This window comes from Macrobrachium rosenbergii, chromosome 33 (assembly GCF_040412425.1).
Source record: "Macrobrachium rosenbergii isolate ZJJX-2024 chromosome 33, ASM4041242v1, whole genome shotgun sequence".
In the NCBI taxonomy this organism is placed as follows: Eukaryota; Metazoa; Arthropoda; class Malacostraca; order Decapoda; family Palaemonidae; genus Macrobrachium; species Macrobrachium rosenbergii.
Window position 1 is genome coordinate 13,807,395 of NC_089773.1, and position 25,440 is coordinate 13,832,834.

At 36.4% G+C, this 25,440-nt stretch overlaps 1 protein-coding gene and 1 long non-coding RNA gene across 3 annotated transcripts; one reads left to right on the plus strand and one right to left on the minus strand.

Moving 5' to 3' along the window:
- Nucleotides 1-510: 510 nt before the first annotated feature.
- Nucleotides 511-14,613, minus strand: LOC136855953 (uncharacterized). Its single transcript, XR_010858186.1, has 5 exons — nt 14,480-14,613; nt 4,907-5,002; nt 4,047-4,720; nt 3,426-3,486; nt 511-3,127 (listed from the first exon to the last, which is right to left on the minus strand). It is a non-coding gene; the product is annotated as an uncharacterized lncRNA (long non-coding RNA).
- On the plus strand, nt 12,313-25,440 carry LOC136855952 (membralin). 2 transcript variants are annotated; one of them, XM_067133494.1, is made up of 12 exons: nt 12,313-12,448; nt 15,645-16,332; nt 16,570-16,702; nt 17,313-17,409; nt 18,255-18,408; nt 18,970-19,057; nt 19,843-20,010; nt 20,619-20,862; nt 21,795-22,027; nt 22,287-22,477; nt 23,147-23,188; nt 23,921-25,440. In XM_067133494.1, exons 2-12 carry the CDS (start codon nt 15,676-15,678, stop codon nt 24,908-24,910), a joined length of 2,997 nt encoding a protein of 998 aa, XP_066989595.1. In that variant the 5' UTR covers nt 12,313-12,448; nt 15,645-15,675; the 3' UTR covers nt 24,911-25,440. The 2 variants fall into 2 exon arrangements, with proteins under 2 accessions (XP_066989595.1, XP_066989594.1); XM_067133493.1 differs by having other exon boundaries at nt 12,322-12,448; nt 18,240-18,408.

Here is a 25,440-nt window from a genome sequence, read left to right on the forward strand (position 1 = left end):
ATTAAATAGTTACAATTGATTAGATGCAGCACAAGAGATAATGAAATGAATTGGGAAACTGTGTACACATGCACAAGTATACACTAGCCATGATTAAACAGATCTGCATCAAATTAGCAAGACTGAGATTTTGGATTTTGAGAACTACAAATTTCCTTAGAACAAAAATCTGGCAAAAATCTATAATAAGTGGACTTCATTTAAATTTACCTGATTAGCATTGAATGAAATGAGTGTCCTGCTTACGTTTACAAACCCACTTGAAATGGATAGAAACTCAAGTATATAAAAAAGCACTGTTTTTACAGGAACATCAAAACTGATTAAAAACAATTTTGCAGTCATGTGAAGGCAGCATTGTTTAAATTATAGAAATAATCCTTTTGAAACAATGCTTTATGAAGATTTAGAGAACCATGAGTTATCATTCAGTAAGAACCAGAGTACTCTATAAATGCAAGAATGAAATATTCTGTTAGCAAGATGCTAAATTCAATCTAAAGATGCCTCTTTTTTCTCTCTCTCTCTCTCTCTCATACATACATTTTCCAAACTGCTACATAGAAATTATCTATAAACAAAGAGTACTAACACGACCATGCAAAGAAGCCTAACCACAGACTATGATTCTGCGACATAATTTGCAAATTAATGTTGCGCAGAACTGTACAAAAAGGGAGAATGACCTAACCTCACAAAATACTCGATACCAATCACAAACAACTACATACAGTTAATTGTTCAAAGGACTGTAGATGGACATGACTAACAGATAGAAGATGTTTATCAAAACTTAATAAATTAACACACAAGCTTACATATTTATCAGTCACTTGGATCAGCATCTTAAACAGTAACTTGCACTTGCAATTTTAACAAAACATTTGTACCTGCAAACTTTATGGGCCACTTGTACTTATGGCAAATTCAACAAACACTTGCACTTATACATTTTAGCCATCATTTGTACCTGCAAATTTGACAAGCACTTGCATCTGAAATCTCAAGAATCACTTGCACAGTGCCTTCAAATTTAACACTGTACACTCGAATACACATAAACATCCATATTCTAAGGATAACTTATGGCTCTCTTAAAAATCAATTTCCAACACATTAACATACCGTATACTTCCGTGTATAAAATGACCTGTGGATAAGACGAGGTCGAAAATTATTGCAAATTTTCTTGAATTTATCTCATATCTGTATTATAAGACGACTGCTAAATTGCAAAACCATCCGTATAGGATAGCTTTTGGTTATGTAAAGATGATGTTATTACAAATGCTGTTTTACTTACTGTATTCTTAGAAATTCAAAATATATCAAATAACAAAGCCGATTCTATAACATGTTTTTCTTACACACATCGTTTAACAGGGACACCAGTTTTGTTTACATTTCATCGCCAATCGCAAACAACCCCTAACAAACAATACGCTAATGTATGATAATTATAATTCGCGCGACTATTGTTCCAAAATTGTTATTTACCACCACAATGAATTTGGATCTTTAATGAAAAATTAATATTATGTTATCCTAAAAGTTATTACTACCGTGGTTACTGAAAGATAAAGGTTGATCTGAGGGTAACCATAACTCGATGTTTACATTTTCTCGGCTGGGCTCTCGTAGATAAAGTTGATTTCATTGATGTGGAATTACTCATCGAATAGGCTATTTATTATGAAGATATGCTGATAATATATATAAGGTAAAGATGGTTTTATTACCTTTAATATCAGTTTATTTCATAATGTGAATCTTTTCACATATGTTGCGGTTATCACACTGAGGTCGAGTCTAGTCTACCGATAAACATCACTTAGAATTCAAGGTTTGTTTTTTAGAAAGGTAGTATACCATGACTCCCCAAATCTTAGGGGTGAATTTTAGGATTTAAAGGTTGTCTTATATGCAGAAATATAAGGTATTCATAATTGATTTTCCTCATACAATATAATGGCTATTCGTCCTGCTTTGATAAACTTATCTTCTGAACTGACAGTAATACACCTTTCTCATATGCTATATATATAAAGACAGGCTTTGAGAACAGGAATACTAAGCATTACTGAATGTTGCAACAAAACATAACACTACTTTGCAAGTGCCAAAGTGTCTTAAGTCAAAAAGCTGCTCAATTAAAGTGGATTCTTGAAGTAGCTGATGTGAATAACAAGCACAGTACAATGTTCACAATTTCTGATGAATGGATAAATATTATCATGATGTGAATTTACAATTGAAGAATAAACAAAGGAAATGTTGAACGTAGAGTATCCCTCTGACACGAGCTTTTCAAGGTGCTATGCTATTATCTGAAATTAACTTTGAAAATGTAACTCTGCCTTTCTGGTGAAACTAAAGAAGGGCAATACATAATAATGCAAAAGAATGACCTGAGATAAAAGTTGTTGTATGGAATACACTTCTTGTTAGCCACGATAAAACCAAGGATCCTGGCGAAGGTGTTGTATCTACGAAGAGATACAGAATATCTAAACATACGTTGCCCAAATATTTGATATATTGCAGAGGCTGTATATAATGAGCTGGGCATGACGCATATATGGAGGATGACAGGACACCATTTTTGGAATGGGAAGATACAGTGGAGAGGAAGAAAAGTAGTTATGTCTAGGACACACTGGAAAGGTACCTTCTGGGAAGCATACAAGAACTAAGTATTAAAGATCCACAAGACTGGATTGCCTGAGCAGAAAACAATGACTGACTGATTATACAATACCCAGCATTACAAGTACACGGGTCAAGCAGAGTGATATGGAAGGGTTTGTGGCCATTAGCAATATGTCACAGTCAAGATGTAGTCACTAGAGTGTGGGTGAACGTGATAGCAAAAAAAAGAGTCATGGAATTAGTGGAGATAATGATGTTTTAAGTAAGAAATGACCAATTGCTTCAAGTTTTTTCCTAGAGAACGACACTGGTGATCCCACTGTTGTTGATGTAATTCAGTGAATAGACAGAAGAGTGGTAATGTACATCCTTTTCAATCCTGTATGTCGAGTTTGCTCACCAAATCAGAAGATGGTTTTTAAAATTCATATCTTGATAATTCAAATTTGTTCTCGAGTTGTAACTCTGTATGGTAAACCTGTGCAGGAGGAAGAACAGAAAAGGTACGTCATTGTCAGTCAGATAAATCTAACCAAACTGTCACAGACTATGTCTTGCTAATTAATAAATGATTAATTTACACTATCAGTCAAATTCCAAGTTACAAAGCTCTCGACATATGTGACCAGATTTCCTAGTATTCAACATCTTTATTCATCTGCTTCAACTGTAAAATGTGCCTGTAGTAACATCCATCAACACTAAATATATTCAATTTACACAATATTCACAAATACATCAAAGAGAAAAATGTCACATGGAGAAAAAGAACATACCTCCCCAAAATACTGTAGTTGTAACCACATCCAAACAGCTGTTATATTCAATTAGAATATCCTGAAATAGAGAATGAAAATATCAATTCATTTTGAAATTGATTGGCTGATAATTAAGATTTACTCGAGTAAAAATAATAAATCATTGCCTCACGAATGCCTTCTTTTTGCTAATGCTGAACGTATCTGCAATATTTCTCTCTTACCCACTGTTTCAAATGATGCTGTTACAACTAATCAAGAAAATGGAAGGAATACTTGCATTCAACCAGTGAGAAACTTATAGTTCTAAAATTGACATTTTTCGTTTGAGAAAATCCTCGTTTTACAAGTGCTGAATGATTACCGAGGTGGGAAGCAAAGGTAGTTCATACTCAGTAATCATTCAATGTATCAATCCATTACATTACTGGGAACCAATAATGTTTATTTTTATAAAACAGTGACAATAAAGTTTTAACTTTTTCCTCCAATGCAAGAAAAAACCCCAGTTTGGTTTTGAATAAACCATTCAAATAACTGGCAAAGGTTTCTCAGTTCCTGATAAAAGTCAAAATAAGTTTGCTTGAAATGATTGAAAAAAGAACCTACAATAAAAAAACCTAAATGAAAGGATCATACCATTCAATGTTTGGACGAAGCAAAGATGGTTCTTGATAAGTCGATGCTGAATCACAACACACACAGACGCTTTTGACCAAGGCGGATTCTGTCTGTCGAAGGCTCTTTTGAAGTTGTGATAACTTCAGGTACGGTGACAGATGTATCAAAAGGTTTTCTCTTAGGAAATCAGGTTAACAAGAAAGATGTTTTATGATCTGGTTTTCAATTCTTTTCATGAGAGAGAGAGAGAGAGAGAGAGAGAGAGAGAGAGAGAGAGAGAGAGAGAGAGAGAGAGAGAGAGAGAGAGAGAGAGAGAGAGAGAGAGAGAGAGAGAGAGAGAGAGAGAGAGAGAGAGAGAGAGGAAACTACAGTAGTCCATTATGAACACAGGCTAATTACTATATTACCAGAGCTTTTGAAAAACCAGGATCTTAAATTGACCTCAGTTAAACTGCCTATATCCATACGCTATACAAATTCTAACATCAAAGAGTAAAAGGACTACAATCTGCTAGCTGTAAAAATGTAAAATAATGAAGAAACTTGCTTTCTATACGAATGAAAGAGTGAAAAAAGTTGGTTAATTTGTTCATGTTCACTTGCTACGAAAATAAATGAAAATATAATGTAAAAAAAGCAAATAGTAATAGTTTTGGATTCCAAAATGAGCGCCTTTTGACACATCTGCTAATCTATGGAAATAAAATGAAGAAAAATTAGTGATATTTGACGTACCAAAGCATGAGCATATATTACATAAAGCACAAAAAATACCTTATTCCAAGTCTAGTACTTTAAAAGCAAGTTCATTATTACATGAATATCTTATTTCATATAAAATCAAGGTAAATATAACCATTAGGACAAGATTTACTTACCTATGAAGTCTCTTTCAGCTCCCGTTCACAAATACGTAATTAACTTTTGGTGCCATGATCGAGCGCAGTCCGAGACATCCGATGAATCGCATCTACCTGCAATGAAAGACATAAGTAACCACAATTGTTCAGTTATAAAAAATGGATGATTTTTCAAAACTTTAACCTTAGTAATAGTATAAAGCTTGATATGCAATAACTATATCTTATGGAGAAACGTGACACAGACATTCTACAGGTGAAGCCTTTTGTATTATTTCAAAGTACAGGTATCTGGACAACGTAGTGTTGTACGAAAAATACAACTGCATTTGTTCTTATTAGAGGTTGTTGCTTGCCATTAGGTTGCGGCAACAAAAGCAACCTACAGACGAAGTTTATGCAGTTAGGTGCAATAAGGTTAAGTTAAGCTGGATATTATACAGTACGGTACCGTAAAATATGAGATTAGGTACAACGGTATTATTTAACTTTAAACCATCATTACATTTTGAACTTTAAAATATAATTTTCCTATGTTTTAATGCATGTTTTGAACATTTCTGTTATTCATTTCATTCTCAAATGAGTACTTGGAGAGATAGTAGACCCCATCCTTATATTCTGCAATTCTGGGGACCACATTAAGAATGTGGGGTTTTCGGGTATGGAAAAACACAGAACAAGTGAAATTCTGATAGTTCTCATTCACAGTCAGGTTAAGTTTATGGAATGCTTTCAAACTAATATCATGCACTGGAATATGGGTCAGGTACCCTAAGTTAGGTCAGGTGAGGTTCGTTAGGTCATTTGGAAGCGAAACAAACGTCAGAAACGTTCAAAGCGCACAAACTGTGCCAGTACATAGGAAAATCGTTATTTTAAGGTCCAAAATGCAAAAAATGCTTAAAGTAACATTTAACTAGTATAACGGTTCAAATTAGGCATGTTAATGTCCGTCAGGTCATCCTGATTGGCTATGCTATGCTACCTAGAGCTTTATTTCTCCATAACCTAAGCCTATTTGATAACTCTCAGTCCAAAGGCCTATAATGTGACATAATAAATTACAATGTAATAATAACCTTATAACCTTTTTAATTACCCTAGGTATCTTAAGTTCCTTAACCTCTTCTAATGGTATATTTCAGTTTAAACCTACCAAGCAAGGGCATATGAAAGCCAAATATTATAACCTATGTAATTATTAAATGATTTATGGTAAAATGAGGTTATAAATATAATTAAGGAAGATATTAAGAAAATCGCCATTGCAAGTCACGTGTTCCTCCTGGGCCTGACAGAAGCCACCCTTGAGGGACCCCCCATCTTATTTCACGTGATTTAACCTTATTTCCTTATATCTAACCTTCAAGAAATATCAAAATAAGTAAAAAATGAACTTATAAGTACAGTATAAGTGAGAAATAACCGGTATAAGGAGGAAATACCTGCAAATATCAGGGGAAATGTGGCTGGGAAATCAGAGGCTCCGGCGACGACCGCCATTGTTTGTGTGTGTTTGTCATTCGGTTTATTTTATTTAAATAATATTTATAATATCTTTAGATATGAATATTATCATTAATTATAATGATAAATTAATTTTATACGTAAATAAATTATTATAAATATATTTAATGGTAATTAGATAATTTTTTAATGCTTATAAAAATATTATCGAAGATAACAACTCCAGTGACACCAATTCCCGCAAGATAAGTATCTCAATGGGGCGTTTAAATGTCTATTTAATACATACGTATACACACGTAAAATACTCCATCAACTCGTATGTATACATCCACTACAACTATATATGCATATAGACACTATAAACATACATATCTTTAAGATATATTGTTCTAAAAGTTTTTTTTTGCATATGCACTGTATAAATTCATATAGATACGCTATGAATATACATTTAAGAATGAATATACATACAGGCAGGACATAATAGAAGTGTATTTAACGCCACATTATACCTATGTATACCTGAACACATTTTACATCATATAAGCTGCAAAGTATGTATATATAGTGTATGTTTGTATGTATTTATATATGTATGTATGTACCTATGTATGTATGCTTATGCCATATGCTAAAATAGTTCAATGTTGAGAGAGAGAGAGAGAGAGAGAGAGAGAGAGAGAGAGAGAGAGAGAGAGAGAGAGAGAGAGAGAGAGAATAACAATAAGAGACATCACGTAAACATCACATTAATTTTCATATTAATTTTCAGTAAAAAAAATTTATGGAATAATTTAAAGAAAACGAAACTTTGTGAATGAAATGGGAGACTTTACTAAATTTAAAACGACCACGAGTGGGGCAATTAATTGCCATTTAATACCATTATTTCGAGATTATATAATCTAAAATGTATACTAGATTATATATTTTATTTTATAGTTTTATTCTGGATACAAAATAACGTTCTGAGTGTTTAAATAAGGACGTAATAGGCGTAAATAAGCCACGATTTGGAAAAGAAATTCCGAAGACCAAAGGAAGAAATAGGAAACTATGATAGATTTCATTAATAAAGGATAAAAAATAATTTTTTGATCAAAATATTATTTTTAAATAGATTTTATATAATATTTTAAAGATTTTAATATATAAAAATTATGTTTTACAGCAAAAAATAAGAAATTATACTCGTTTCTTATTCTCGCATCTGGTAACACCTTCGATTTTCAAAATGTAAACAAAGATTTCGGCCAAATGTAGTATGTCATTTCAAGCGTTTCCGGCCTCAATATCTCTAATAAATCATAACAGATGTTTTAATTACTATAATTAGAATACATTTCCACTAAAAATTACTCAATTTTATTAAAAATGAAAGAATTTTAAGCGTGACTAATTTATTAGTATGAAGGTAAATGGCAGCGATAAATGGCGTCAGTGAGCGTTATATTTTCCGATGTTCGATTGTATTATCTCTATCCACTATCTTCGTTATTGGCATTATTTAAGCATTTTACCGCAGAATAATTATATAATTATTATTAATAAATATAAAAAAGTTAATATAAATCTAAAAATGTCGTTCTGAGGTCAAATACTCTGAAATATAGAGGATAATTGTTCGAGACTTAAAAAGGCATATTTTTACTGAAATACTTTCAGATTGAGGCAAATACCTGCTATTAAATAAACATAAGTAGATATAGAATTGTTATATAGATAATAATTATTCTAAATAACGTAAAATATATCAAGATATTAGATTTTGTAATTTTGTAAAATGAAGTACACTACTCTGATTATACAGGACCTAAAAACCCAAAATAAATAGCCCATATTTACGGCGTTTTCCCTCTAATACCCGTAAGATAAGTAAAACAGTGATATTGGTAAATAAAAAACAATGTTATTTGTTCATTAATTTATACTTTAAAATAATATATTACATAAAATTATATACTAATTATAAATATTTTTAAAATAATAAATACTTTATTTCAATTAAGTATGATTATTTACAAGAAAACGAATCTTTAATTACATTTATTTAAAATCATATTGGCAATAATAAAACAGCTAATATAAAACTATATGCATTCATGATAATCTTTTCGTTTTTAAATATAATTTTTAATAAAATCATGACAATATTATATTATTTACGGTAAATATATAACTTTGTGATCTAAGAAACGTATTAAGCAACAAAATATAAAGAAATATCTTAATTTTACGTCCGAAGTTTGGTAATAACTCGAGCTCTCACAATGTAAACATACATTTAGGTCGAAATGCACGTATCCCATTTCGCCATTTCAGGCTTAAATTTCTACTTTGTAATGCTAAAATTATCTTTATAACTATAATTATAATGTTTTGGTGCTAAATAATTATCAGACGCCCCAATAAAATATGAATAATAATGGTAAATCATTAAATAAATCGAGGTTAATGGCAGTGATCAATCCGTTAGATTTAACCTGCGCATTTTTATATTGTTTCTCTTATTTTTTGGGAAAAAATGGCATTAATTTGTCATATGTATTCATATTAATTGTTTAAATATATTCTGTACTTATATAAGACGAAAATAAATCTATATTGAGGATAATTAGTCCAACATTTCTTAAATAATAAAAGAAATCAGCGTAAAATAGATATACGGATTTTTATATAAACGGTTTGTAGATAGAGGCATAGACCTACATTATAAAAACATAAATAGTTAATAATTCTTTCTGATCACAAAAGGCCCTGAATAAAGCATAATATAAGTATACATATCTTCATTGCAAATTATTATTGTTAGATACAGTACTTTAGATTTAAACCTTAGAAAATTTTTTAAAAACGCCGCCAATGTTTACGTTATTTTGCCTCGAACATCTAAAAGAAAAGTAAAAATTTTCAACATTTTAAAGTGTATGTCTATTGTTTTTTAGTAATAGTTAACTTATAAAAAATACTATTTTGGATTTATTAGTTTATATATTTAAATTATACATATTTTAAAATATTTTAATTGTCTACATAGTCTAGATTTATTCCAAAACATGAATTTTTGTTGATATATGTTCATTGAAAGACTGGCAACAATGGAATAAGCCATAAAGACGTCTACCTCGATTAAAAATGTCAATGTTTTGGTGAAAATGCACAAATATCTCTCTCTCTCTCTCTTTTTCTCTCGCCCTATCTCTCTCTGACACTACCAGTTACACTATCTTTATCTTTATGGTGAAAATGAATATGAAAAAATATAATTTTCGAACAGTGTAAGGTGTCGATGCTTAAACCGTGACAGAACAGCTTAGTTTACCATAAATTATATAATATTTTCATTTTATAATACATATATTTTTCATAGAAATTATTATTATAGTAAACTATGGTATCTATAATTAATAGAACGAACAATAGACCTACAGTAGTCCAAGGCTTCCTGTACTACTGTAGACTGCAGTTTATTCAAAATCATTATAAGTAAAAAGAATGGACAATGTCTCATTAAAGCATTTACGTAATTAAATTTGCTTAATGAAAACTTAATAAGAAAAAAATTGTTGTTAAAAATGTGTTGAATGTAACACGACAGGCCTGGTCCATTGCATTACAGGTAGCATTATAATCACAGTCTTGTAAGTAAAAGGGATTCATAATGTCTCATTAAAGTATTTATTAGTTTAATTATTGAAAACTCAAACAAATTAATAACCTCCATTTGTCTCCAACTTACAATCTCCATCTCCCCTTGCTTCAGAATTATATTTCTTTTTTATTCCTTTTTTTCAGACTATAATAAACCCAAGATAGTTCTAAGTGGAAAATTAGTGTGAAGAGAGAGAGAGAGAGAGAGAGAGAGAGAGAGAGAGAGAGAGAGAGAGAGAGAGAGAGAGAGAGAGAGAGAGACATCTTACCTAGGATTGAAATCCAGGTGAACTAGAAGGGAAAAACATAAATAAACCACCTTTACATGACCTAAATGAGAAGGTCTTGACCTGGTTTGACCTTTTCCTGATTACAGAATACATACCAGTGCCTTTTGACCTTAGGAAATGACCAAACTTGACCTTGAGACATTAAATTTGGTAAATAAAATGAAAGTACAGGCTGATAATTCTGCATTGTAGACACAGGTACTTAAGAAGTTTGGCTGTTATGCCTGTATTGTCTAAATAAATATTTTTTATAAGTTAAATTCATATTTAATATATTATCAGGCATAATTCTTTTATCTAACTCTACCCATAAAACAGTGTTTGACATATTTATTAAGATTTAATAAATAAAAGAAGAAGTAAAAGTTGCTAGCAAAGATGTGTCTGAGTACTGTAGCCATTGCTGTTTCAAATATATTAGTCATTGACATTTTAAACAATGAACATTACATTACAAGCTAAATTACTTTACTTTTTTAATAACATTTATTTACATGTAATCAGCAATTACACATTATTTTTTTAATAAAATTTATTTGCATGTAATCAGCAATTACAATTATATACGTATTACAATATAAAAAATATTCTTAAATTCGCCACCTTTAACTTTTACTCTCATAGTTACGTAACTCCAAAAAGGCCGATGCTTTATCAGTTGAACAGATAAAACCGTTATCGGAGCCGATAAGACCTATGACGTCATCGGAAACCCTCTCTTCTAAACCAAATTATTTTACTGTTGAAACGAAAGTAATGATAAAATGGCTGATGAGGTTTATAATTAATTATAAAGAATTTAAATGATCGATTTCGATTGGTTATATGACGTAAACGAGAATAACATCGTAAAAAGTTCATAAATTCAGGCCCGTAATCGCCCGAGTCGCGATGCATCGTGACGATGAAATGGATTTAAATATTAATATTTATAATTAAATATTATAATTTATGAATTAAAGTATAAAAACTAATTTTCATTCATCATATTGTTATATAAACAGGAATATTATGGAAAAAAGTAAATAAATTTAGGCTCGTAATCGCTTGTACTCTGTCGACAAAATGAAAAGTAATGTCAATATTTGTGCATTTAAAAATAAAAATAGACATTTTATATTTATTTAATCGCTATATATTAAATATAATTCGATATAAAGAAGAATATTATAGAAAAAACCTAAATAAATTTAGGCCCATAGTCGCCCTGACCGCGTCGTATTATGATAATAAAACAAATTTAAATGTTGATATTTAAATATAAATAACATTTAAATATTTATTTTATTCAGTTATATGTTTTTATATATCCGACTCAAACGAAAATATATCGGCTAAAAGTAAATAAATTTAGGCTCGTACTCGCCCGGATCGCGTCGCATCACGCCAACAACAAAACGAATATGAATGTCGATATTTAAATATAAATAAAATTTCGATATTTATTTCAATCACCCACATGACTATACATTCGACGCCGACGAAAATATATCGAATAAAAGTAAATAAATTTAGGCTCGTACTCGCCCGGATCGCGTCGCATCACGCCAACAATAAAACGAATATGAATGTCGATATTTAAATATAAATAAAATTCAGATATTTATTCCAATCACCCACATGACTATACATTCGACGCGGACGAAAATATATCGAATAAAAGTAAATAAATTTAGGCTCGTACTCGCCCCGATCGCATCGCATCACGCCAACAACAAAACGAATGTGAATGTCGATATTTAAATATAAATAAAATTTCAATAATTATTTCAATCACCCATATGACTATACATTCGACCCGGACGAAAATATATCGAATAGAAGTAAATAAATTTAGGCCCGTACTCGCCCCGATCGCGTCGCATCACACCAACAACAAAACGAATATGAATGTCGATATTTAAATATGAATAAAATTTCGATATTTATTTCAATCACCCACATGACTATACATTCGACGCCGACGAAAATATATCGGCTAAAAGTAAATAAATTTAGGCTCGTACTCGCCCCGATCGCGGTGCATTGTGGGAGAATAAACAATCAGCTGATCGTCAGTCAGTCCCGACAGACGTCGTCTCCTTCGGCCATCGATTATCAACAAAACAAGCGTCGTGCCAGCGACAGGAGCGACCGTCGGCGGCAGGTGACCCCCAAATAAAAGCGGACGGGAGTTCCCCGGGTTAAATGGGTTAAATGTGGAGGGGTTAACTGTTAATGGCGCCGGGTTAAATTGATTTTCCCGACCCCCCTGGCCTTGACATGTTTAGGTGCGGGGGTGGGGGTGGGTTGATGGGTTACAGGTAGGAGGAGGTGTCGGTGCTTCGAATGGCCGTGTTTTTTTTATGTTTTCCCTGAGGATTAAACGGGAAATATTGATATTAACTAAAGACAATGACAGTGTGGATTAAATAACGTCCGTAATCGGCGTCGTTACGTAACGGACGTCGTAAATAACGGCCCGTTCTCGTTGTGACCTTATAGGTAGTAGCTACGGCGAACGGTGGTCGAGGCTCAAATGGCCGTATTTTTCCTTATTTCCCCGTCAGTTAAACCGTAAATGATGATTTAAAGTGAAAATAATAATAACGGAGAGTAAATAACGTCAACAACGAGCAATGTTAAGGCAGGCAAATCCTAAATAACGGCCGATTTAGGTATATATATTTCCCCCGACTGATGTCATGGCCGAGACGAATCCCCCAATCTTACGTCAATGTATTTCTTTATATATGATTTTCTGTCCCATTCTTGGATTAAATCACCTTTCATGTGATTTTCCTGTTCCAAATTGTAGCGTAGGTCGTAGGTTACAGGCCTGGGTCAACAGGGTTAGGCCTGATTTAGGCAGCCTGCCGTAATCGGCAGGTGACCTGCCATGTCCTTCGTTAATAGAATCTGGAGCTTGACAGGTCTCCTGGTGTCTTCTGTGACCTAGTTCAGTTTAGTCAGGTACTGTTAGAGGCTGAGGTGTTGGTTATTCTTGTATTGGTACGACAGATTTCTTGCCAAGAACAGAACCTACATATTTATTTTTAGTTTTTTGTATTGTGTCATATGTTGTTTTGACCACTAGGGTATTGTGGGGGCTGACTGTTGTGTTATCCCTTGGCTTAGCCTATCCTAGCCTTGCCGAGCCTATTATCTGTCAAATGAGAGAGATTGATGTAAAAAATACTAGGCTATGAGGCAAGCTGTCAACAAAATGGGGTTAATGTATGGTGGCTAATTGCTGTCAAGTGATATATATCCATAATTATGGCCTACAAGGTTATGATCTGACATGGGCTGCCTACCAGTTTTCTCTTTAGACCTCACATCTCTTAAGCCGGCTTAAATACAGTCGTGGCAATTACAGGGATACATCCTAAACTAACCTAGCCAAGGCCTGGGGTCGTGCCTGGTCTAATGCTCTGCAACCCCCCCCCCCTTCCACTTGGCTTAAATATTTTTGGTAATGGCAACTAGGCTAGAGGAATGCACGTTAACCTAACTCAAAGTAAAGGTCCTACCTGGCTGGGGACCAGAGCTCCCAGCCCCTCAACTTGACCTTAAGAGTTGACACTTAACATCTTTTTGTCAGTCTTATGTAGATGTTTTAAGAAAGACAGCCAGGGACTCTAATCCATCAGAAATAGGCCAATCAAGTGATTTTTCTTAAAGAACTCCTGGCCTAGCCTTTGAGATTTGTGGTTCAAGGGTATTTGCTAACCGACCAAAGTATTTACATCCATTGCAAGTTAGATGTTGAGTGTAACAGGGATTATAATGAATATACTTATTAGCAAAAGTACAGTAACCAGATCAAACTACAGTGAGAATTTCTTAGCAGTTCTTAGACAAGCTCTGTGAGGTGTAGTGTTTAGTACTACCCCTTTGGGGTGAGCATAAAAACATAAACTGAGGAAAATACATTTCTCAAATTATCTCACCTGTACTGCATATATACACCCTGTTCTATACTGTTCAGCCAAGAAATTTTATTTAGAAACGATATCTCCGTGTTAAGCTCTTCTGTGTATGTAATTATAGGACACTGTTCTTTGTCACCACTTTGAAACAATGCTACTAAGGTATTAAGATTAGCGATATTGTTAGTACTTACATTTTCACTTACAGTTGTTGCGCTTAATTGTCATTAGGAAACAGATTATAAAAGAACAGAATATTGACTTACTGTGTATATATTCATTAGGCTCCATGTATACAGTTCCCTTCCTGGGAGAGGTATAAGGTCACATAATGTAGGCAGATTGTTTGAGTCAAACTAGTGTATGTCTGCTCTTCATAGTTCTGTTGTCTTGTTGCCTGTCCTTTGTTGTCTTCAAGCAGATTAAGACAGACAGGTTGACTGCCCTGCCACCTGTCGGGGGGAGTGGGATTGTGGCTCCATCTGTTTGTGTGTATGTTCACTATTATGACATAAGTTTATGACAAATGTTACTTTTCAAATTGTTCAAATTATCACTGCTACTCATTTATAAAGAGAAAATTCACTTGCAATTAATAATTTTTAAGATGATTCTTATGTGTTGCTGCTTAAACTCTTGATTAGATTCAAACGTTCAACATTTGCGGGGAACTTATCTTCAGTATCCCACAGTTAGAGATTTGTGTTCTTCATTTTCGATAACAGAACCTTAAATATTGCATACTTTACGTAAAAATATGCAGTGTCACTTAGCTAGAGAGTTTATTTTTCAGTTTTATGAAGCCTTGAATATGAAAAAATTGGAAATGTATAAAGTATCAGGTATGAACCCGGTATGTATCCACCTATGCCATGTTTAGTACAAGCCCCTTGGGATCAAAGTATTATATACACCTATTTCTATATATTAATAAATGCTTAGGTGGATACATACCGGATTAATACCGAATTATCATCAGTTATACTGTATTATTCTGCTTGTTTTTATATATGAGTATTATGCAAAGCAAAAAGGATATCTTTTCTGTGTAGACTTTCACAGACCTCTGGTTTAGAGTATCAAAATAATAAAAAAACTAATAACCTGTCAGCTCAGTAAAATCATTAATCAAATATGAGTGTTGAGCATTTTAACGCTGGATTTTCCATTATGGAGTTAGTTCTCCTACAATTTGTTGGTCTTCATTTACACCCTTTTTCTGATTTCTGTCCCTTACTGCCAGTCTTCGATCTGCTGCTTCCATATCTATTACTTTACAGAGTTAACTGTTTTACATTCCATCCCATAATTCCAAACCATCTCAGCTTTTGAGATTTCTGTATAATACAATATCACCGTTTTTTTTCTCATTCTTCATTCACATTGTGATCTTTCCATAGCTCAGGCCATGAATTCAATTTGTATTTGCAGGTGGAAGAAGCTAGAAAAAACCTGCCCTGAAATGTCCAGTTCTCAGCACACCAATGCCTCAGAACTGGCAGAGTCCTCTTCGACCGGCGAGGAAGAGAGACGGTCTTCAGCCTTTGCCCAAAGTTCGTCTCCGTCTTCAGATCTGAATGTTACTTCCAAAGAATCTTCAAGTACCTCCAGTTCCAATTCCCCGACTGACCTGCTGTCCTGGCAGAAACATGAGCCCTCGTCCTCAAGTACAAGGCTGGGGTACGGTCACACTCCAGCAGAAAGTAGTCCGAAGGACCACTCGCTGCCGGCGCCTCTGAGAGACGACTCGCCCACCGGTGCGGAGAGCTCCTCCGGTCGTCGCCCCGCGTCCTCAGAAAGCATTCCTCAGGCCGCGGATCGTCAGTCTGCGTCATCTACCCAGCAGTCGACGGAGCAGCCTCGCGGCAGCGAGGATCCACCTCACACGGAACAGCAGCCTCCCCCGGGGCAGCCTCCTCCTGCGCAGGACAATGGCGACGCGGGCAGCAATGGCCAGAACAGAAACAACACCCAGAACAGGCAGAATAACAATAACGGCGGACTCGCCAACGTCAGGGAAAGGTTGTTCCAGGCGCTTTTCTTCAGGCTGGCCGTTGCGTACGCCCGAGCGTTCCCGCAGCCTCTGAGGAGAGTGTTTGAGTTCCTCATTTTGATTAAAGTGAGTGTGGTTGTCTTTATGTTTGGCCATGTTCTTAGGGATATGCTCAGAGATGTGGTTTTAGTTGCTTTCGTGAAATGGCTGTCCAAAAGCACGTGTACGTCTTAAGTACATTGGCATGAAACTAATAATTATTCTGAAAATACAATGGTTCAAATCAGAAGCATCAAACAGCGATGAATTTCGTGTACTCATTTTCTGCCCAGTTTTAATCTGATGCGTCTCGACCTATTTCAGGCCCTCACAACATTATTCCTGCTGATATACATACACCTCGCTTTCACTCGCGCTCCCATAACGTGTCTCGACCACATCAGGGATGATTGGCCCAGAGAAGGCATCCTTCGCGTGGAGGTCATTAGGAATCCTAGTAAGTCCTAGTGGAACTGGTGTAAAAATACCAGACTGGGTTTGTTCTCTGGTTTCAGGAATTTCAGTCCTGTACTTATGTCTGTTTCCTCTACAGAAACCAGTTGAATTTTTAGCCCTGTTGTCTTCAAGTAATCCATGAGCTGTTTGTTATCATTAGACGAAACCAGATCTAGGTCTAATTTCAACTTGAAATGAGCCAAGAACTTGGTATGTGTATAATGTAACATGCTTTTAAATACATAGGAGATGGTGCAGTATGTACACGGTTGCACGGACGTGCAAACAAAAAACGAGTAAAGGTTTGAAATCAGAAATATTTGTTATAGTCTGTCCTCTAGATGGTAAACTGTGTTGTCTTTCAATTATTTATGTGACTGATCTAGCATTTGATAAATAGCATAATAGGGGTGGGTTCCTTTGTTATAGTTTTTTTACAGTTGATAATATATTTGTACTGCAACACTGGTACCTCTTTTTACTAATAAATGAAGCTTAGCCAAGGAACTCTGGACTAGAGTTCTCGTACTTCCAAACTAAAGTGTCGTTGTTTAAAGGTACAAATGCAAAGTGACATCCACTAATTCCGTGAAATTTTGACCACTTCTCAGGCGACGACTACAGCGTAGAACAGAGCTACGAGAAAGAAGAACGCTTACAACAGAGGCAGCTGGAATTCCTTGGTACTCTGGGCTCCGACATCGATATGTAAGTCTTTATCCTGTTTTGCTGTTGATGGAGATTGTGCAAAGCTCTATGGTTGAAGGCCTCTATTAGTATCAGAGTCAAAGAATGTCCTTATAATTTTGACTTATTGTTTTGTCTAATTTTGGCAGTTGAACTTATTGGGCCTGAGTTTTCATTATTTTATCCACAGTTTGTGACTCTTGATCTGTTACGTAACTGTTGAATTTTATTAATATACTCAAACCTCGGGAGGTTGAGACATGGAGTTCTTACCCCAGGATTTAGTAGCATATTTGAACAAGTTCTATGCTATGTTGCGAATTGTTTCTTGTTAGTTGGAAGTTCTTGACATCCTACAGTCAGTTAATAGTAAGTTTTTTTAATAATGTCTTTTGAAGCTATAATTTATTTACACTTGCAAATAAGAAAATGGAAGATTGGGTTTGCTTATCAATTTGGTGAATTGTGTAGGTGAAATATGAGGTTTACTCATTGTATAGATATCTGCAGAATATGACAAAAATCTCTTGTCTTTCTTGAACAGAGTTCTTTTGTTTTACTGGGTCTTTCAAACTGGTACCTTCATGCAACTGCTTGAGGTGTCTAGAAACTGCTGATGACATTATGACGGGCTGAATAAGGTGTTCCTCTCGTGAAAGGTGCCTTCCTGTTAGATTCAAGACTTCTTTAGCCTACCGTATTCACGATTATTTTCATCCGTCACTGCTGTCCTGAGCAGTCTAGGATGAGTAAAATACAAGAATTAAACTTTCCACAAATAAAACTTACGCTTTTATCCTTTTGTGGAATTTCGAACATTGGGGATTTAAGAAAGCCAGTCATGAGAGCAGTGTGTTATTTACTAGGCTGTTCGGTGGGGGCGAGCCGGTGATCACGGATGGAGAGGGTGCTGTTATGGAGGCTGGCGTCGGGGGAGATGACGTCAGCCCGGATACCATTCCGGATGAAGAAGGTGGGGCAACGGAGACCCTTGCTGAATCGCCTCACGTCACTGGCCAGGTAATTTATTGTGTAACATGGTAAGCAGTCTTTGCTTAATGTGTTTGTGGACTTTATATCAAAGTAGGGTCCGTTAAGCCCCCTAGAGAACTGATGAAACAGTTCAGAAGAGAATTCTTAGCAGGAGGTTAAGCTAATTTTTTATATGTTTTAAGTCATCCTATAAATTCAGGTATACTCTGAAGATGTTAGCTCCTAAGTAGGTAATGGACCACCCTTGAGATAGGAGCTCCTTGTTGAGATGTCAAAAATCAAGTAGCAGTATGGTTATTAAAATTGTAACCATATTGTAATTGGTAGAAAGTGGTTGGTTGTAGGACAAGTTTGTTAAGGATATTTGATAAGCGAGCAGGAAAGGGAAAAGATCCATTTATTGTTTTAAGATTCCAGTTGAGTACCTTAATTTCAACTTTTTTTGAGAATGTACCTCTGTACTAGTATTCTGTAGAATGACAAATACATTTTGTTGGTATTTTATTCATTTCTAGAAAGATCTAGACCATAAGGGTATGATAAATAAGACCTGAATTCCTCTTCTCACTCCGACGTAATTCTCCGCAGATGGAAGAAGACAAGAATCCGGCAGCCGGAGAGGCAGCACAGAAAATGCAGACTCCTTCAGACTTGCCCATCATTGAAAACATTCCAGGTCGGTGAATTCTCAAGTCCGTTTCGTTCCAGACCACGGAGGTCTTCCTCCCCAGGGAACGTTTTTGTTGTGTTAGCAGGGACTCGCTGTTGGGCTCAGTTATAGCCATGTAATGTCTTAAACAAGAATTATTTTTCTTGTTCTTCGTTGATGAAATCAACATAGGGTTTAATGATTAAATTAATTATAAATTTGGTTAGGAGGACCACTGTATCCCATTTCTAGACAGTTGCAGGTCATGTTCAAAAGATCTGGTCTTCAATGAGAGGTGAAAATTGGATCAGAGCAAACTTTATCTTTGAAAAGTCAGAAGACAGCCAAATGGGGAGCAAGTAAAAGGCAAAAAGTTACTCAAAGAACCTCTAATACCACCTACAGTGTGCCACCCAAGGCATTTTGTAGATGGCTGTACTTTTAGAAAGGTTGTGTGCATAGTGACAAGTGGTTGGATGGTCCCATGTATGAGAATAATGAAGTAGATGGTGAGAATGGATGTAAGATTTTCCTCCCAAAAAGTTCAGCCATTGAAAGTTGTTGCTCATGAAATCTCACACAAATTACTAATTTTTCGGGTCAATGTGACGAAAAGTGAAGGAAGTGCATTTGTATTAATTTAGTTTATCGGCGTTTCGCTTCACAGCTTTCAAAGTCGAGATGGTACCTTTGTATGGGGTCCAAATTACCATCCTATACTCTTTGTCAAGTCAGTGGGATGATCATATCTTGCCGGAAACGTAACAAACACAATTCTGTAATCTGGATTAATCATCTCCTCCTCTTTTCAGATCCAGAAGAGTCCTCTGAGAAGGATGTGATGAGCGAACTCTCGAGCATTGTAAACGCCACTCACGGCATGCCAGACGCCAATTATACGGATAACCTGTCGACCACAATGCCCCACGACGACAGTCCCCTCCCTAAGAAGGAGCCTTTGGAAATGTTAGCCAAAGCGGGTAAGTGTATGTTGCATTGCCTGGTGAATGCAACAATATTAATTAGCATTTGCCACATGCTCAGTTGATTATAATTTAACTTGCAATACTCTGTGAATGTCGATCTCTTTAATGATTTGACTTTGTTTTGTATTTGAGGTATATTTGTTAGATTGTTAACCATACAAAATGGGATTTACAGTGAACCCCCCCATATTCGCGGGGGGATGCGTACCGCACCCCCTCCACGAATAGCTAAAATCCGTGAATACTTAAAACCCCTCTAAAAACACTTAGAACTGCCCATTTTGCTTATACCTGAGTATTTTAACAGTTTTATCACAAAAAGTGCATTTATTCATGAAAATTATATGAAAATACAGTAATTAGTGAATATTTCTCTGTGAAAAATACCGCGAATGGGCGAATTTTCCACGAATAATGGGTAGACATGTTCCACAGAGAAGTCCGCGAATCGTGAGAACGCGGATATGGGGGGTTTACTGTGTATGAAATGTTACTCAAGTAGGTACACAGTTCCTGTTGTAAAGTTCTCCACAGGGAAAGGATTAAAATGCGTGATTTATAGATTGCAGAACACTCAAATAATAAAACTGTTTTCCTTACAGTCTGGCCAGAAGACGAGTACATCGTTGAATATTCCCTGGAATACGGCTTCCTGAGACTTTCCCCTGCCACTCGTCAGCGGCTAAACATTCCCGTCATGATAGTCCTCTTAGATCCTACTAAGGACGCCTGCTTCGGCGATGCGCTGTCTCGCTTCATTCTCGATGAGTTCCTGGGTTACGACGACATCCTCATGGGATCTATCAAGAGTCTGGCAGAGAAGGAGGAGAATAAGGGGTATTTGAGGTGAGAGGGAATGCTTAGGTTATTGCTGCCACAGGTGCTAATGTTAACGGTGAAGCCAAGTTGTATCGTCCTTGTCGTCGTTCTCGTCAGTACGTCCGGTTTTTTTTTTATGAGACTTGATGCTTGATAGGGTCTTGACATTATCCTCTAACTCCAGAATTTTCATCAAATTTAAGTCTTCATTATACATCATAAGTTTTCCCTAATTGACAATGGGCTGTTTGTACTTACCAGTACAGTAGTCATGAAATCTCGTTCCACTTTATGCAGGCAGGGACTATATTTATTTTTCTGGCTGCCTTCTCAATCCTGGCCTTGTGATTCAGTTTGTCGCCAAGCAAGAGAATCGTTCGACTTTCTCCAGCGTCATCTTCTGTATCATAGCATAATTATCCTCCATGAACTCACTGTTGACATTTCTTGTGTGTGCTTGACACCAAGAACCCTTTTGCTGATGTCAAATAGTATCATATTCACCCCCACAGCATTCATATGGTCACATTTCAGACAGTACAGTACACATTCTTTAAATTCTGTCGGGTCACCCTAATCATGGTATTTCTTATGTTACCATTCAGCTCTCTCTTGTCCGTTTCACACTTTTATCTTATATAAACATTTCTAAGTTGCTTCTTTCGATTCTGGACATATTTGTTTGAAATTATAAAGTTGCCTTAGATATAAAAAGTGGAATCGATCATAATACCTAACTAAAATTGATTTATGTTGAAAGTAGATACCTAGTACTATATGTTGCCTGGTTTGAGAAGAGATGGTAACGTTTTCAGCGCAGAACATCTTGTTTTGGCTCGTTTTAAATCCTTTGATTTTTCCAGATACAGTACTGTGTTTTGTAGTTTTTTCAGTATCCTTGACATTCTCCATACTGAATTTTGGGGAAACGTGATTTCGATTCCGATTTCGTCTTGCAGGAATGTCGTCACCGGAGAACACTACCGCTTCGTGAGCATGTGGATGGGCGGGAGCAACTACCTGGCCGCTGCGTTCGTCATGGTGGTTTTCACTCTGAGCGTTTCCATGTTGCTGAGATACTCCCATCACCAGATATTCTTGTTTATCGTGGACCTGTTGCAGATGTTGGAGCTGAACGTTGCCATTACGTTCCCAGCTGCCCCAATGTTGACTGTTATTTTGGCTCTTGTTGGTAGGTAATCCCAGTCATTTATAGGTCCAGGTGTCTAATCGTAGATGCTGGAATGTTTGTTTTTCTTAGTTGAAGGAACGTGCGTTAGTAATTACTTTTATATCTTGTTGTGCTGAAGGCAGTGCTGTATTGCTGAAATCTTGTGTGTCCTGATGGAGGATAGTAACAGAGAATTTAACTTTCCCCCATTCTGTTACACGCTGATATTATCATTCACTAACACTAGCAAGCTTGTCGTAAAGTATGATCCTGTTTTCAGGTATGGAAGCAATAATGTCGGAATTCTTCAATGACACTTCGACTGCCTTCTACATCATCGTCCTCGTGTGGGTTTGCGACCAGTACGAGGCGATATGCTGCCACACTCCCATTACCCGTCGTCACTGGCTGAGATTCTTCTACCTGTATCATTTTGCCTTTTATGCTTACCATTATCGCTTCAATGGACAGGTGAGGGAGTCAGACGACAACTATAGGTAGATTTTCAAGTCGTGCCGATTGATAACAGGTTTCATGGAAGGGCATTGACTTTTATTTGGGCATGCTGGCATCATATGTGTTAGTTCTTGTTGCAAAAGAATTTACTTCTTAAAATTTTTGCTTTAGGAGATTTTATTACCTACAGTTTCAAGTCAGATGGAAGGTTTATTCATACAAGAGTTTACACAGAGCTTTAAAAACTGTTTGCTGATGCTGTCAATACTGTAATCATTTCTGCCGATTGCTCTGGTGACAAGTTTCCACTTCACACTTCTGGACAAGAAGTGCTTGGCCAAAGGCATCTTCCTGAATGAATTTAAAGCTTAAGGAGAGTAAAAGTTATTTACCAAAGAAGTGTGTGTAACCAAACTTGTACACTCCCAACTGTTCACAGGTACATTTGGACCAGCTGCTTGTAAATGTTCAGGTATAACAGTTACTTGAATGTGCAAATGATTACAGTTTATACCAAGAACTGATTAACTGTAACCTAAGATACGAAGAAAGTTATAAGTCAAGGCAGGTGTAATGTGCAAACTTGCTTTTACCCCAAAATATGCAAAATTTCTTTGGGGAGGAAGTTGGTTAGGAAGCCTTTCCATGTGAATGTAACTGATTACTGTTATTTTTGCTTTCTAGTACTCTTGGCTGGCTCTAATGACATCCTGGCTCTTCATTCTGGTGAGTACCTTGTTGCGTTTTTATACGTTGATGGTAATCGTGTGTTGATAAATTATGGCATTGGGTTTTATTCATTTTGAAACTACTGTATGCAGTGTCCTAATTATTTATTTACATCTCTGCCTTCCTCTGAATGAGCCGTTTTCTGGAAAATGTTCTAATCCCTCTTGCTGTCACCCTTCCAAACATTGTCTCTTTCCTCCTTAGAAACATTGTTAGCCAGCTCTTTCTGACCCTCTTTGAATTGCCAAGTCTTTGCAAGCGTCAGATGTTACAGCTATTCTGGTTGTTTTATTATTAAAAGCTTTATTTGCTTACAGCCTCCTTTTGATGTTTTCTTCTGCAAAGAAATAAAAGCCTTCAGATAATTCATGTCAAAATTTTTAGACTAACTAACTGTACTGTATACACTGGGTAAAGAGCAGTTTTTTTGGATGGGCTGGTAATGAGCGATTCACTCGTTTATCTGTCATGTTATCCTTGCTTTGTTTACTTTTAATATATTTATGTGAGTTGTGCCTTTCCCTCGTTTTAATATAATTCCCTTTTACTGCTTTTATTATAACTCTAAAGTTACCTGTCTTTCTGTCCATTGTATTTATGGAAAATACACTTTGCTCTTGCCAGTGAAAAGATAAATTTGTTGTTTTTAATTATATTATCTATGGTTGTCGAGAATCTTTTTGTCTCTCCTTATTGTTCCTTACTGTAGCTGTCCTCTTTCCCTTCCAGCATTCCATGCTCTACTTCTTCCACCATTACGAACTCCCTGCAATACTCCAACAAGCCCAGATCCAGCAGCTGGGGCGCGTTCACACCGTCAACATCGTCTTGCGAAACGTCCCCAACAACAACAACGCGAACAATCAGAACGCCAACAACGCCTCGAATGCGGCCGGAAACGACAACGCCGGAGAGCGGAACGGAAACCCCGGTTCCGCGGGCGCCGGGAACGAAAGGCTGGCCAGGAACAACCCTGTCGTCAACCTGGTCTTCCGGAACATCTCCGGCGCCATGGCCAACAACAGGAACGGAAACACCTCGCTCAACTTCGTCTTCAGGAACGTGAGGAGCATCGTCCAGAACCTGCAGCCGGCCAATGCCACAACCAGCGTGGCAACGAGGATGACCACCACGGCACCTACGTTCACCACGGCGTCCACAAACACGACGATCTCTACGATAGGTGCCACTTCGGACATCGGATCCGGCTGCGTTAATGGGACCTCAGCTGCTGCTGATCCAACGGCACCGAGTACTTCTAAGAATGAAACGTCTTCTTCATTCGCCCCCAGTCCAGATGTCTCCTCGAAGATGAAGGAGACCCCTAGTGGCCCCCAGGCTTCGAAGACCGTAGGTGGTGAGGGCGGTGACAGCCAGCTGTACGGGGCTGTCCCAGTCAATACGTTCGCCAGCGACGGCAGCCATCGCCAGCAAGTGGCCGATAAGTGGATGGCGTCTCCCACTGCATCGGATAAGGGGGAAGCGAGCGGTAGCGGCCTTCAGGGATTAAATCTGCCGAGAGAGGATTTAATTGGGGCCCTACCTTTAGACGACAAGGATCCCTTGCACCTTAAAAATATAGGAGCAACTGCATTACCTCCTTCCCTAGACTCGGAGAGCACGGCAAGATCGAGCCCACCAGCGCAAGAGCTGAGGCACAGAGCAACGTCAAAGAGAAGCGAATATCAGCAGCCTGACGACGGCGACTGTAGCGGATAGTTCGGATTGCCTTAATGAAAAAGAGAGCGAGAGAGAGAGAAAGGAAAAAAAAAAATATAGTTTATTTTAATATGAAATTATTTTTATTAATTTTTATTATTATTGAAGCAGTTCTTATATTGCCATTAGGCGTTATCTCTACTGAGTATGCATTTTGAATGAATGCTCGTAGTAGGTCCCTTTTTCGATTGGCGAGTCTGTTCTAAAGTAGACGGCATCGTGAGGTAAGGGAAGTGTGTGTGTACGTTTCCCCCCCTCCCTAGTAGGACTTTGGTGTTTTAAATCGCAAATCGAGAACACAAAGTGAAAGTGTTGTTGTAGGTATAATGTTTTTTTTTATAAAGTTATGTCTTTCAGTTCGCCCTTGTCCTCTCTGTTTATTCTGGTCTGTTGTTTTTACGGGTGTGTTTATGGTATTTTTAATCCCATTGCTGTCTGTTTCGAAAGAGCCAGTCGTTCACGTAGATGTGTGTAATTTACTGTGTGCACTAGAAAGATTATATGCCAAAATAAATTTCCTTTTTAGATAA